The sequence below is a fragment of the Thalassophryne amazonica genome, chromosome 20 (genome assembly GCF_902500255.1).
Source record: "Thalassophryne amazonica chromosome 20, fThaAma1.1, whole genome shotgun sequence".
Lineage (NCBI taxonomy): Eukaryota > Metazoa > Chordata > Actinopteri > Batrachoidiformes > Batrachoididae > Thalassophryne > Thalassophryne amazonica.
Genome location: NC_047122.1, coordinates 11915851 through 11930396, shown reverse-complemented (window position 1 = coordinate 11930396; position 14546 = coordinate 11915851). Strand labels below are relative to the sequence as shown.

At 41.6% G+C, this 14546-nt stretch overlaps 1 protein-coding gene across 1 annotated transcript in view; it reads left to right on the top strand.

Annotated features, from left to right (window-relative positions):
* The window catches only part of si:ch211-152p11.4 (regulator of G-protein signaling 18), a 71168-nt gene that overhangs the window by 23594 nt on the left and 33028 nt on the right, over positions 1-14546 (top strand). Inside the window, exon 5 of the mRNA XM_034161300.1 lies at positions 10963-11129. Coding sequence (XP_034017191.1) covers positions 10963-11129 — 167 coding nt within the window. The remainder of the gene's footprint in view (positions 1-10962; positions 11130-14546) is intronic.

The following is a 14546-nucleotide window of genomic DNA, read 5'->3' as shown; positions in this document are numbered from 1 at the left end:
TCACTGTTCATGCAAGAGTGACTAAAAGTGGTACTGTGCACAGTTTCCACAAATGCTGGTACTTTAGGGATATTGATCCTTCACTATGGGTTTAGATCCCAGGATTGGGCTGATCACTCCATAACATTAATCTGGTTGGTCTGGATCATGTCGTGAACGTACTGAGATTACCCTATCCTACCCATAATGCACTGCTGGGCACAGCATATATCCACACTAAAACATTAAAAATTAGCGCATTACTTTAAAACTAAAACATATATCTGATATTTTCACTTTATAAAGCTTCAGACATGACATTAATTTAAATAACTTGTCCGCAATTAGTTTGGTTAAAAGTTGAACCATAAGTTAAAAATGTATGCCTCTGGATGACTTGGGTGATATTGTCTATGTATCAGTATGGGGTTGAAAGAAAATTTTTTTTTGGGACCAGTTCTCCTTTGCCTGCAGAGGATAGAGCAGTTTCTTCTTAAAGCAGCTCTTCTCTGTTTTGCAGAGTGTAGAACTACATAGCTACGAAACATTTAACAGGTAGGTGCTCAACTGATTTTAAGTTTTATAAATATTTGTAACTGTTCAGCTTTATTTATCATGTTATCGGTCTAAAAATTATTGAACAAAAATTTATCGCAAGATAATTAGTCTGATAATGGTTTTTAAAGTTATCTAAAAAGATAATCCGATAATGAAAACATTATCTTCGATAATTATCGGTTATCGGATTATCGGAACTGTGCCCACCACTGCATATACTATCCTATTAAACGTGTTCTCTCTCTCTCTCTCGATGTACGTGTGCTCTTGAAATGAGTTTTTTCTTCTTACTGTAAAACGGTAAGTAATACGGCCCTATTGAAGAAGGCTGGGAGGACCGTTTGTTTGTGGCCCCACCCATCCTTCAGAGACCAGTTCCAGGGTTGGGTTACACCTAATGGCAAGGGAGTAACTTTGATTTTGATATTGGTGGGGACACAAAAGTGCTCCAAGACAAAGATTTTTTTTTTTTTGCATTACCAATCATAAGTTCATGTCATGCAGATGTTATAGGTTAACGAGCCATCCCAATGGTTAGGGAGTTGGTCTTTTAATCACAGGGTTGCAGGCTCAAATCAAATCAAAACCCAACATTGCTCAAGCTATACATTTAAATTGAATTCATCAAGGATGGATATTTAACATGAAGTATTGCAATGACCCTATCTGCTAGTGTTGTGACGTTCGTGAATAGGGATGGGTATTGATAAGATTTTATCGATATCGATGCCATTATTGATTCTGCTTATCGATACCGCGTGAATTTTATACTAAAAGTAGGCTTTACAGGTTTTCTATGTATTTCATTGAGTCTTAAAGTAAATAAATATGAAATTGGTCACTGTATCCTTGATCTCTGGACATAAATAAAAATAAACAAAACGGTGTTTCGCTTTGAAGTTATTCATTCCGACTGGACTCTATCGTTCTAACTTGGCAAAGAGCCGCGCAGCGTTTGGAGCTGTGTGAACAGAACGGAGGACGATTCATCGTTTCTTTCTCGCAACAAGACAGGAGTCCCAGTTAGTAACTTTAATCCGCACAAAAGTGACTCACAATTGACATATTCAGGGATGAAAGTGACGAAAAACAAAAAAAAGCTGAAACCCAAAATTACCCCCCAACACCACCTGCACAAAAATGAATTCTAGAAGCTGTGAAATGCAATCTGGGACTATTCCAGACAATAAACTGCAGTGAGTGCAGCATTGATTTAGGTAAGAAAAAAAAAACTTTCCTTATTCAAATTCATTCCAGTAGTATTCTGCTCTTACTAGGATGCAGCGGTTTTCTAGTTTGGCAGATAGTTCCAGAGGAAATCACTAAAGACATGAACAAACTGAAAATATGGTTTGACCGAAACAAATTGTCATTAAACTTAAATAAGACAGGGATAAAATGGAGGTGTAAGAGTCACTAGGTGTTCACAGGAAACAATTATTTATTTCTGTATGTATTTATTTATGTATGTTCATTGTTAGTTGGTTTTATATTTTCTGTTGTGTTTCTATTCAGGTTCTTTTTGTCTCTTTCTCTAAAACTGTATATAATAAGTATATATTGTATATAATAATCATTAGATTATAATATATAAACAAAAATAAATTTAAAAAATATTACAATTTGAAAACAAATGCACCCGAACGTGATGACAGCTGCAACTGCTTAATGCTAACTTTTAACATTGAAAATGCCATAGACATGCTAACGTGTTAGCATCGCTCCTGTTTTTAAGTTATAAAATACATCTATCAACTGTTTCAGAAGACCATAACAGGTTGGTTTAACATAAAAAAGGTAACTAATACTCACAGACGTATGCTCTTTAGGGTTTTAGCGGGGGGAAATTGAGCGAAAGAAAGAGAAAGAATAAACGAAGCAATCGAAGCACTGTTTCAATCTGCGAACCACTGCTTCAATTGGTTCAAGGTTCAAAGCAAAGCCGCGCTGCAGAAAAGTTGATTACGGACCCGCTGCAGGGTCTGTAATCAATGTAGAGAAATTATCATTTCCTGACAAACAACCCCCAAAATAACGGTGACTCTGAAGGACCGATAACAGAATCGTTAAGCAAAAAGCTTATTGATGTTGGTGGATCGAATCATTTCTTAACGATACCCGTAAGGAACCGGTTCTCGATACCCATCCCTATTCGTGAATGAATCTATTCCCGTTTGTCTGTCTGTTATTGTGTCCGCCCGCGCAGTCTTTTAATAAGTTCCCTGCAACTGTGCAGTAGCCTAGCTCTAACGATGCGTCCTGCCACGTTGCTAAAACCTGCCTAGTGCCTAAAGAGCAGAAGCCTAATGCTTTTAAGAAGGGTTTCCATTCATGAAAGGGATTTTGCTTAGTTTTTAAAGCTTGACGGAGACCCTGCACTTACATTCCTGACTGTGAAGAATAAACGAATATCTCGTTTCTTGGGAGGGGGGCCGTCATCCATTACCAAATATCACCGAAGTCTAGCTCAAGAGAGAGAGATAGGGGCGGGGGGGACAGGGGTCGATGGGCGGTCGCGGCCACTGTGGGAAGTGTGCTGCTTGGCGTGACAAGTGGGATAGCCAACCAAGTCACATCATGTGGTCCTCAGAAAGAGAGTTTAGGCGCATTTGAGTGGAAAATAGTGTTAGTTGTTGACGCGTTGCGGAGGATCAGCTGTTTTTAGCGAGCAGATACGGAGCAGCTCAGAGAAAAAAAAGCATAAAAATGTCTTTGTAAAGCTCAGTGCAGGTGTGCTGTTGTCACTGTGCTTTAAGAGGTGAGGATGAGTCGTAGCTGTTGCAGAAAAACGCGGATGAAAAGCTCACAGCTCGCTTAAAGTGTGTAGTTCAGTCGAACCCCGACCTCCTGCCCACGGACCAAGTTTAATGCTGCTATCGACCCACAATGCAAAAATAATAGTAACGCACAGTGACTTGGAGAAGTAACTTTAATCTGATTACTGATTTGGAAAGATTAACGCGTTAGATTACTCGTTACTAAAAAAAGTGGTCAGATTAGACCGGCATCACTGCTAATCAGACAAGGATATCTTCGTTAAAGAGGGGGGCTTCGAGCAGTGGCATACATTTAGCCCTTTATGTGCCATGCCATAATAATGGAGGACAGCGGTTTTATTGGTCGTGATTACACAGTAGGGGGCTGAATATTGGTAGGGACGTGACCCTAGCGTCCCTACCCAAAATTACGCCCTAGCCTAATGGACCTAGTTCAAGAAGAGGTTCAGACAAAATTGGATTTTTAATAGTGACACTGTGGGGATTGGGTCAGATTTTGACTGAAGCAGACGACTCCTGTCGGAGCAGCAAGATGTGACTGACCTGACGTGACAGGTGCGGATATGAGTCACCGTTCAAGTGCTGAATTTCAGAAGCAGCAGACTTTATCAATCCAGAGGGAATTTGCTAATGTTATAACTGCTCAGATAAAGACACACAAGTTGACACAAAAAGCTGTATATAAGAAAAATAACCAAAGGGAAAAATGTCTTATTACAGAATGATTGGACCGACTGGTTTTGATAATATTGTACACTGTAAGAGTGGAAAAGTTCTTGTAGCTGCAGACATTTGAGGACTTTTAATTCTTCATTATCGTGGAAAAAAAAAAGAGAAAAACCCATGATCAGACTGACAAGACTGAAACTGTCTTCTACTCTCATCAGGTCATTTCTTCATCCTTTTAATCCCGTCACGATGGAGTCGCCCTGTGGGTGTGGAGTTCAGTCACGTGTGGCTGGTTTCTGAAAGGCAAAGTCCGGTTTGAAAGCTGTAACGGGGCCATTTGAGCCGAACAGAAGCGGCGTGCTGCTGTGACGTCACATCCTGTGTGTGGTCGAGCACTCAGACTAACCACTTCTGCAGATAAACATCCAGTCTGTGTCAAGTTGCTCAAGTTGCAGCTGTGATGTTGACAGATCTGTGTGTGCCGCAATAAAACTGCATCACGCCGCTAAGAATAGAACAGAGATTAAAGAGCGAGCGCCAAACTCGGATGGTTGACATTAACGCCACTCTGCTGTGATTGTAAAATGTGCACGCCCTCAACCAGGTTTCACGTTCCTCATCATAAGACTTTCACTGTGTCCACCAGCCTGTCACAGAGACCAACTGCAGGCCCCAGTGCAACACCTGCATCGGTCAGGGTTAATTCTCCAGAATCAGGGAATTTGTCTTTGTCCAGGTTGACACAGGCTTCACACTCATGTGGTCTCTGGATGGGCTGGGGTGTTGATCCAAGCACCAGTCTTTCTATCTGGAACACCTGCAGAGCCAGATACAGATCATACCCAGGGGGTATGATACCCAAGGGTACGATAGGTACACCTTATTACATGTCTGTTTATGTAGCACACCTTGCATCATGCCCCGATGCATCTGTATGAGCCCTCATCCTTCAACATGTAATAAGATATTTATCACATATTACAACAAAAATAAAGAACAAGAACCATATAATTATCGTCAACTCAATTTGTCAAGTTCCACCAGAGAAAGAACAAGGAGATCTCTCTTCTCCTTCTTGGTTCCACTCAGTCTCTGTTTTCCTGGTGGTGTTCTTGTTCTTATATCTCTCTGTAAAGTTACGAGTGTCCTCTTCACTAACTTCTTGATGGCTCACAACTTCAATGTGAGACTCAAGTTGTAGAATTCTCCCTGCTAGGGAGGCTGAAACTGTCTCACCTTGATCAGAGATCTTGGTTGAATGAAATGATCTGGATCCTGTATCAGGATCCTGCACCAGGGTAACACAAAATGGGGGTGTGCGATTGGATGGAGCTAAGAAATGGGGGCTCCTGATTGGATGAAAAGCAGGGCGATACAAAAACTGGTCTTTGTATCGCCCTTTTTTTGTATCGCCCTGATTTTATTGCAACACTTTCAAGGGCAGTAAAATTGAAAGGAAAAATGTACGATTTATCAGCCCTATTTTTTCTTGTATCTCTTGAGGGCTGGTTTATGAGTATAGGACAGATTTTTGTTGTAATGTGTGATAACTGGGAGTATCACAGTACTGATGTAATCACTAAATGGGATTAGATCTACAACCCCAATTCCAATGAAGTTGGAACGTTGTGTAAAATGTAAATAAAAACAGAATACAATGATTTGCAAATCCTCTTCAACCTATATTCAATTGAATACACCACAAAGCCAAGATATTTAATGTTCAAACTGATAAACTTTATTGTTTTTGTGCAAATATTTGCTCATTTTGAAATGGATGCCTGCAACACATTACAAAAAAGCTGGGACAGTGGTATGTTTACCACTGTGTTTACTCTCCTTCACGACACAGGGCGTGCAAGTGCATGCATCAAAGTCATGCAGGAGAGTAAACACAGTGGTAAACACAACACTGTCCCAGCTTTTTTGTAATGTGTTGCAGGCATCCATTTCAAAATGAGCAAATATTTGCACAAAAACAATAAAGTTTATCAGTTTGAACATTAAATATCTTGTCTTTGTGGTGTATTCAACTGAATATAGGTTGAAGTCATGCAAGTGTCAGGGCACCTTAACCCATTTAGGAAGTATCTTCCTTGAAGTTATATCTGTGATCCTCCTGTAATTATGTCAGTGTTCATAAATAATCGAGACAAAGGTTTACATTTGATCTCAGTGTAAAGGCTGAGCCGGCCCAAAGCTTGTCTATCCATAATGTCATGAATATCTTCATGTTGGTTCCTACGGATGGTTCCTCCTGCTCATAACTTCTAGAAAGCCTTTAAACACAGTTCACACTGAACTGTACCAGTTATTCATTCAGCAGCTTTGAAAGTAATTTCCTCAGTGTGTGGAACCTTCTGGAAGCGTCCATGCTTCCAACAATTTTTCAAGTCAGTTGGTCCAAAATTGATATTGATGCTCCTGCTGGCCTCCGTCACACACTCATACCGTTTCACCGTACGTGTCTACACCCAGAAGACAATGTGTGCCACGTTCCACTGAAGCTACAAAACGCTGCCGCTGAGGGTAGGCATGTGTTTGTGGTGACCAGTGGTGGCTGGTGATATTAACTTCTAAGCAGGTGCACTTCCCTCTTCGCCCACTAGATAACTGTTATTTTGAAATCGATTTACTGAACTTTTTCAATAAACAAATAAATGTATAAAAACTTGCTATTTTAAAATACAGCAAACAACAATAATAATTAATAAAGAGCCAGGCACTCTGGGTTAGGGGACTGGAGTTCAGGGAACTCCTGCATTAGACTGGAGCACCCTTTGTAGTAGGGGCAGAGCTAGAAGCTGATAGAGGATTATTGTCAATTTCCTTTGTGGAAGTCACTGAGGTACTCAAACATCTCAGCAGTGGCAATGCCCCGGAGGTTGATGAGATCTGTCCAGAAATGCTGAAGGCTCTGGGTGTGGAGGGACTGTCTTGGATGAGATGTCTTTTCAACATTGCGTTGAGGTCTGGGACAGTGCCTAAGAAGTGGCAAACTGGGGTGGTGGTCCCCATATTTAAAAAGAGTGACCAGAGAGTGTGTGCCAACTCCAGGAGTATCACACTACTCAGCCTCCCTGGTAAAGTCTACTCCAGGGTGCTGGAAAGGAGGGTTCGGCCGATAGTCCAACCTCTGATTGAAGAGGAACAATGCGGGTTCTGTTCTGGTCGTGGAACAACTGACCAGGTCTTCATTCTCATAAGGATCCTTGAGGGTGCCTGGGTGTATGCCCATCCAGTCTACATGTGTTTTACGAACTTGGAGAAGGCGCATGATTGGGTACCCCAGGAGATGCTGTGGGAGTATGGAGTGAGGGGGTCCCTTTTCAGAGCCATCCAATCTCTGTACTCACAAAGGGAGAGCTGTGTTCAGGTGCTCGGCAGTAAGTCAGACTCCTTTCCGGTGGAGGTTGGCCTCCACCAGGGCTGCACCCTGTCACCAATCCTGTTTGTGATATTCATGGACAGGATATCGCAGCGTAGTTGGGGGGAGGACGGTTTCCACTTTGGTGTGCTCAGGGTCTTATCACTGCTTTTTGCAGAGGATGTGGTCCTGTTGGCTTCATTGCCCGGTGACCTCCAACACTCACTGGATCGGTTCACAGCTGAGTGTGAAGCGGCTGGGATGAGGATCAGCACCTCTAAATCTGAGGCCATGGTTCTCAGCAGGAAACCGATGAATTGCCTACTCCAGGTAGGGAATGCGGTCTTGCCCCAAGTGAAGGAGTTCCAGTACCTCTGGGTCTTGTTCACGAGTGAGGAGACAATGAAGCATGAGAATCACTGCAGCAGGGGCGGTATTGCATTCGCACCACCATACTGTTGTGATGAAAAGGGAGCAGAGCCAAAAGGCAAAGCTCTTGATCTACTGGTCAATCTTCATTCCTACTTTCACATCATGAGGGTTGGGTCATGACCGAAAGAACTCGGTCGCGGATACAAGCAGCCAAAATGGGCCTCCTTAGCAGGGTAGCTGGTGTCTCCATTGGAGGTAGGGTGAGAAGCTTGGTCATCCGTCAGGAGCTTGGATTAGAGCCGCTGCTCTTTTGTGTTGATAGAAGCCAGCTGAGGTGGTTTGGGCATCTGGAAAGGATGCCCCCTGGGCACCTCCCTGGGGAGGTGTTCCAGGCATGTCCATCTGGGAGGAGACCCCAGGGAAGGCCCAGGACTAGGAAGATGAGTGAGTGTGATGAAATTCTATATCTCCATTGTTGTCCACAACGTTTCAGTGCCAGGACTTTGAAATAATGCCGCTCTGCTGGTGAATAAGCTTCTCCTCTGGATGGTCCATTCCAAGGCCTTAATCCACCCCCCCAACTGCAGCAGCACTTGTGTTTGTTATTATCACGAAACGTCTGTTGTTTGCTCCCTTAACATTCGTTATGGGCGTAAGCGATTTGTCTGTTGTCTAATCAAATTGGATTGAAAAACTATCAGCTGCTCTGAACACATGAGATGCGTTCCAGAAGGAAAGTTTGATTTGCCAATTAAAATTCAGCATCAGGTCACATGAGGTTTGGAACTTCCATCGGCTGTCAACAGCTGCATCCTTCTAAAGCTGAATTCCACTTACGCCATAAGTGGCGTTATGAGGCTGTTCCATTTCAAAGTCTGTTGTTAAAGTGGGCTACGTGTGCAGCCTTCTTCCCCTCAGCAATGAAGGATACAACAGGTTTATCATTCAAGACTCAAACAATCTCATGAGTCAACATGCAATAAAAAAAAAAAAAAAAAGATTGGTAAAAAATATATTAAACCTTTTTTTTTATCTGACACATTTTGGGCTCCATATGAACAGTTGTAAATAAGTAATACTATCCTGTCAGAGGGCAGCTGTCAGGGTTGCCAGGACGTGGGGAAGGGGCAAGGAACATTAATTACACAATCACAAAATGCTCCAGGGGCCAGACTGTCTCATTTCAGGACGGTTTATTCAGCCCACGCTGTCGCTGAAGACCAGAACTTCATGGGACACAGCCCGAGAAGGGTGTGGCCCCTGAATTGGGACGCAGCCAGCAACTCACATATTGCCGTTGACCAACAACCAGGAAGTAGAGTAGGGTAAAAAAGTATTTAGTCAGTCCCTGATTGTGCACTTTCTCCTACTTAGAAAGATGAGAGAGGTCTGTAATTTTCATCATAGGTACACTTCAACTATGAGACACAAAATGAGAAAAAAAAAATCCAGGAAATCACATTGTAGGATTTTTAAAGAATTTATTTGTAAATGATGGTGGAAAATAAGTATTTGGTCACCTACAAACAAGCAAGATTTCTGGCTCTCACAGACCTGTAACTTCTTTTTAAGAAGCTCTTCTGTCCTCCACCTGTTCCCTGTATTAATGGCATCTGTTGGAACTCGTTATCTGTATAAAAGACACCTATCCACAGATTCAAACGGTCAGACTCCAAACTCAACCACAGCCAATACCAAAGAGCTGTTGAAGGACACCAGGAATAAAACTGTAGACCTGCACCAGGCTGGGAAGAGTGAATCTACAATAGTCAAGCAGGTTGGTGTGAACAAATCAACTGTGGGAGCAATTGTAAGAAAATGGAAGACATACAAGACCATTGATAATTTCCCTCAATCTGGGGCTCCACGCAAGATGTCATCCCGTGGGGACAAAATGGTCATGAGAACGGTGAACAAAAATCCCAGAACTACACGGAGGGACCTGATGAATGAAATGCAGAGAGCTGGGACCAAAGTAACAAAGGCTACACACTACACAGAGAGGGACTCAAATCCTGCAGTGCCAGGCGTGTCCCCCTGCTTAAGCCAGTACGTGTCCAGGCCCGTCTGAAGTTTGCCATAGAGCATATGGATGATCCAGAAGAGGATTGGGAGAATATCATTTGGTCAGATGAAACCAAAATAGAACTTTTTAGTAAAAACTCAACTAGTCATGTTTGGAGGAAGAAGAATGCTGAGTTGCATTCCAAGGACACCATATCTACTGTGAAGCATGGGGGTGGAAACATCATGCTTTAGGGCTGTTTTTCTGCAAAGGGGACAGGACGACTGATATGTGTTAAAGGAAGAATGAACGTGGCTAAGTATCATGGGATTTTAAGCCAAAACCTCCTTCCTTCAGTGAGAGCATTGAAGATTCAACGTGGCTGGGTCTTCCAGCATGACAGTGATCCCAAACACACCGCTTGGGCAATGAAGGAGTGGCTCCGTAAAAAGCATTTCAAGGTCCTGGAGTGGCCAAGCCAGTCTCCAGACCTCAACCCCATAGAAAATTTGTTGAGGGAGTTGAAAGTCCATGTTGCCCAGCGACAGCCCCAAAACATCACTGCTCTATAGGAGATCTGCATGGAGGAATGGACCAAAATACCAGCTACAGTGTGTGAAAACCTGGTGAAGACTTAACAGGAAACGTTTGACCTCTGTCATTACCAACAAAGATTATGTTACAAAGTATTGAGTTGAACTTTTGTTATTAACCAAATACTTATTTTCCACCATAATTTACATATAAATTCTTTAAAAATCCTACAATGTGATTTCCTGTAATTTTTTTTCTCATTTTGTCTCTCATAGTTGAAGTGTACCTATGATTAAAATTACAGCCTTCTCTCATCTTTCTAAGTAGGAGAACTTGCACAATCAGGGACTGACTAAATACTTTTTACCCCACTGCAGGCTTTACTGTCACGAATCGGAACTTGCATACTCCAACCATATCATACTTAACTTATTTATTAATTATGCTGTAGTAGTATATTTTGGTGGGGCGGCGCCCTAGCATCCTTCAGGCAGCCTGGTCCTGGTCCTGGATCTGTTCCTGGTCCTGAGGGCCTGTTGTCAGCATTGTGTGTGTGTGTGTGTGTGTGTGTGTGTGTGTGTGTGTGTGTGTGTGTGTGTGTGTGTGTGTGTGTGTGTGTGTGTGTGTGTGTGTGTGTGTGTGTGTGTGTGTGTTCTTCGTGATGCTGCCTGATGAGGCCTGACTTCTGTTCCTCTTTTCAGCCGGTGTCTCTGTGTTTGGAGCGTTCCTGCGTTCGGAGTTCAGTGAGGAGAATCTGCAGTTCTATCAGGCCTGTGAACAGTACAAACACTCATCCAACAGCTTCAGCCTCCAGAGGAGGGCCAAGCTCATCTGTGCCACATACATCCAACCAGGATCGCCCCGGGAGGTACGAGCGTCCTTTATGTGCAGAGTCACAGTGTGCATGCTTCATCAGCTCAGATTTCAATCCGGCAACATGTCCACATATTTTTTATATTGTGTTCACTAAGAAAATCATATCATATTGATATAAAAAGCACTAACATACATTTTGCTGCTGTAAAATATCTCCAGTGAGGGTATTTTGAACTTGAGGTTGTTGTCATTGCTAATATTTGTTGTCCATGAAGTTTAACATTCACATGCTCATCAACTCCTTTTATTTTTGACCAAATTCATTCTCAGATACAATAATAATAATAATACAATAACTCTCAATAAATAATGTCTTCAGACTCAACATATTTCAAAGTTATTACCATCCGTTAACAACTCTGTGTGAGGAATCATTCGCAGCCTCGTGTGTTCTGAGACTGACCATCACAACCATCAGAACACCAAACAGTTACTTTCAAAAACACTTCTATAAATCATGTTTTGGAGTATTTCTATTTGGTTGTGTCATTTCTTGATGTGAATCTGACAGGTTTCTTGTTTTTGTGAATACCTCATTGATAAACAGCCAAATAACCATAAACCAGCACCTCATCAGCAATCAATCAATCAATCAATTTTTTTATATAGCGCCAAATCACAACAAACAGTTGCCCCAAGGCGCTTTATATTGTAAGGCAAGGCCATACAATAATTATGTAAAACCCCAACGGTCAAAACGACTCCCTGTGAGCAAGCACTTGGCTACAGTGGGAAGGAAAAACTCCCTTTTAACAGGAAGAAACCTCCAGCAGAACCAGGCTCAGGGAGGGGCAGTCTTCTGCTGGGACTGGTTGGGGCTGAGGGAGAGAACCAGGAAAAAGACATGCTGTGGAGGGGAGCAGAGATCAATCACTAATGATTAAATGCAGAGTGGTGCATGCAGAGCAAAAAGAGAAAGAAACAGTGCATCATGGGAACCCCCCAGCAGTCTACGTCTATAGCAGCATAACTAAGGGATGGTTCAGGGTCACCTGATCCAGCCCTAACTATAAGCTTTAGCAAAAAGGAAAGTTTTAAGCCTAATCTTAAAAGTAGAGAGGGTGTCTGTCTCCCTGATCTGAATTGGGAGCTGGTTCCACAGGAGAGGAGCCTGAAAGCTGAAGGCTCTGCCTCCCATTCTACTCTTACAAACCCTAGGAACTACAAGTAAGCCTGCAGTCTGAGAGCGAAGCGCTCTATTGGGGTGATATGGTACTACGAGGTCCCTAAGATAAGATGGGACCTGATTATTCAAAACCTTATAGCAGAGTCATATTATAATGAAATGTTAAAAAAAATGTATTACATCAGAGAAATAGGTGACGTTGGCAGCAAAGAAGCAGTCTTCTGTGCAGTCAGATATCTGGAACACTTCTGAAAAGATATTTAGGATGACATCATTTGTCAATATTAAAAGGAAATCAGTCATAATCATCTTCTTCTTTCAGCTGCTCCCATTAGGGGGCGCCACAGCAGATCAGTCGTTTCCATCTCACCCTGTCCTCTGTATCTTCTCTGTCACACCAACCACCTGCATGTCCTCCCTCAGCACATCTATGAACCTCCTCTTTGGCCTCCTTCTCCTTCATCCCCCACATCTCAATCTTGCCTCTTTGACTTTGTCTCCAAACTAACTCCAAATTAACTGATTCCATCTGCTGAAAGTGATGTTAAATCAGTGAAATCATCTGGTGGAGCGGGTGGTTGCAAAGAAAGCCTGCACCCTCTCGGCCCTTTCTGGAATGAGTTTGAGACCCCTGCTCTATGTTCATCCTTATTCTGTCCATTCTCATCACCCCCAAAGAGAATCGTAACATCTTCATTTTGGTACAGCTTCTAAGCAAAAGTATTGTTCAGATTATGATGAAAGCATGACATTTGGCACATATGTAGCACAAGGTTTATAGAAAATAATTAGGGGTGGACACCAGTGAACTTGATCTTCTGAAAGGGTGTGGCAACGTTTTTAAAAATGGCCACCAGAATGCTAAAAACTGCAGTTCTGTCCTAGTTCTGTCCGTGCACACTTTGTTTTTTATTATGACTGATGGTGAAATTCTTTTAAAGAACTTACAAAGGAATGTGTTGTAGTCTATTAGAAGTGCATTCCCCAACATTTTTACCCCCTGCCGTTGACTTTCATAGTGCAAGGATTGACTTTTTACTTGAAGAAATGACAAAAATTGTAATAATCTAAGTTACTGTTCATTTTTGGATGATGTTGAAAGAATAATATTGCATGCATAACCAGTGGTGGGCACATCAATTTCTTTTTACTCACTAGATGGAGCACCGGACCAATCCACTCATTCGCTGGCTGTTGCCAGAGCGCCGCCATCTTGGTTAGCATCCAACAACCAGTCATCAATAGAAATTTTACTGGGTCCACATTTTATTTTATTTTATCTTATGTTTATCTAGTTATACATATACTCTGAATAATTTATTGTTAAATTTTATTATCTTTTATTTGGCTAAAAATTACTTGCACCACGGAAAGCACCTTTTTGGAGTTGCACTCAAATCTTGTTGCAATGCAAATTACAATGACAATAAAGGCGATTCTGATTCTGAAATCAATGTGGGCATGATCAATGTTTTTAAGAGAGTTTCACCATAAATCTGCATTTTCTGTGCTATTACTGTACTGTTACATTTATTCAAACTCAGTCCCATATTTGTAGAGCCACTATTTGTCAAAACGAATACAGAAGAGAATCAGACTATTTATATAATACACTTGAATGAATTTGTTTGTCCCAGTCTATATAGACTGGGACACTCTGTCGGCCACAACACGAGATACTAGTCTGATCCTTAATTAATTTCCTTATAAAGTTAAGTTAAAGATGGGAAATAATCAGGGGTGAAAGTAAGAGCTTTGCACGCTCACATCATATTAAAGATATGAATATTAAAGATGGCTCTTAACCCACCTGCAGCGCCGCTTTTACGGAGCGCTTCTCCGTGAAAATATCAAATGAATAAAATGAAACAGTCACGCCAGCCAGGGTGAAAGTAAGATTGTTCAATAATGTCTGGACCAAGTTGACCCACCAAATTGAGAGAAAAAAGCATTTCCATTCTATGAATTTGCTCTTACAGAATATTTCAGGATGGAAAACAGAGGCTAATTAAAAAGGGATCAAATCAAATCAAATCAATTTTATTTATATAGCGCCAAATCACAACAAACAGTCGCCCCAAGGCACTTTATATTGTAGTTTTACATATATATATATATATATATATATATATATATATATATATATATATATATATATATATATATATATATTATAGTTTAACAGATAGAAAGAGGGTGACATTATGAAACATTTACCAGTCACCTCCTGAATTACAGTGTACATCTTTCCAAAATGACTGGATGTGATCACATGACCAAAAC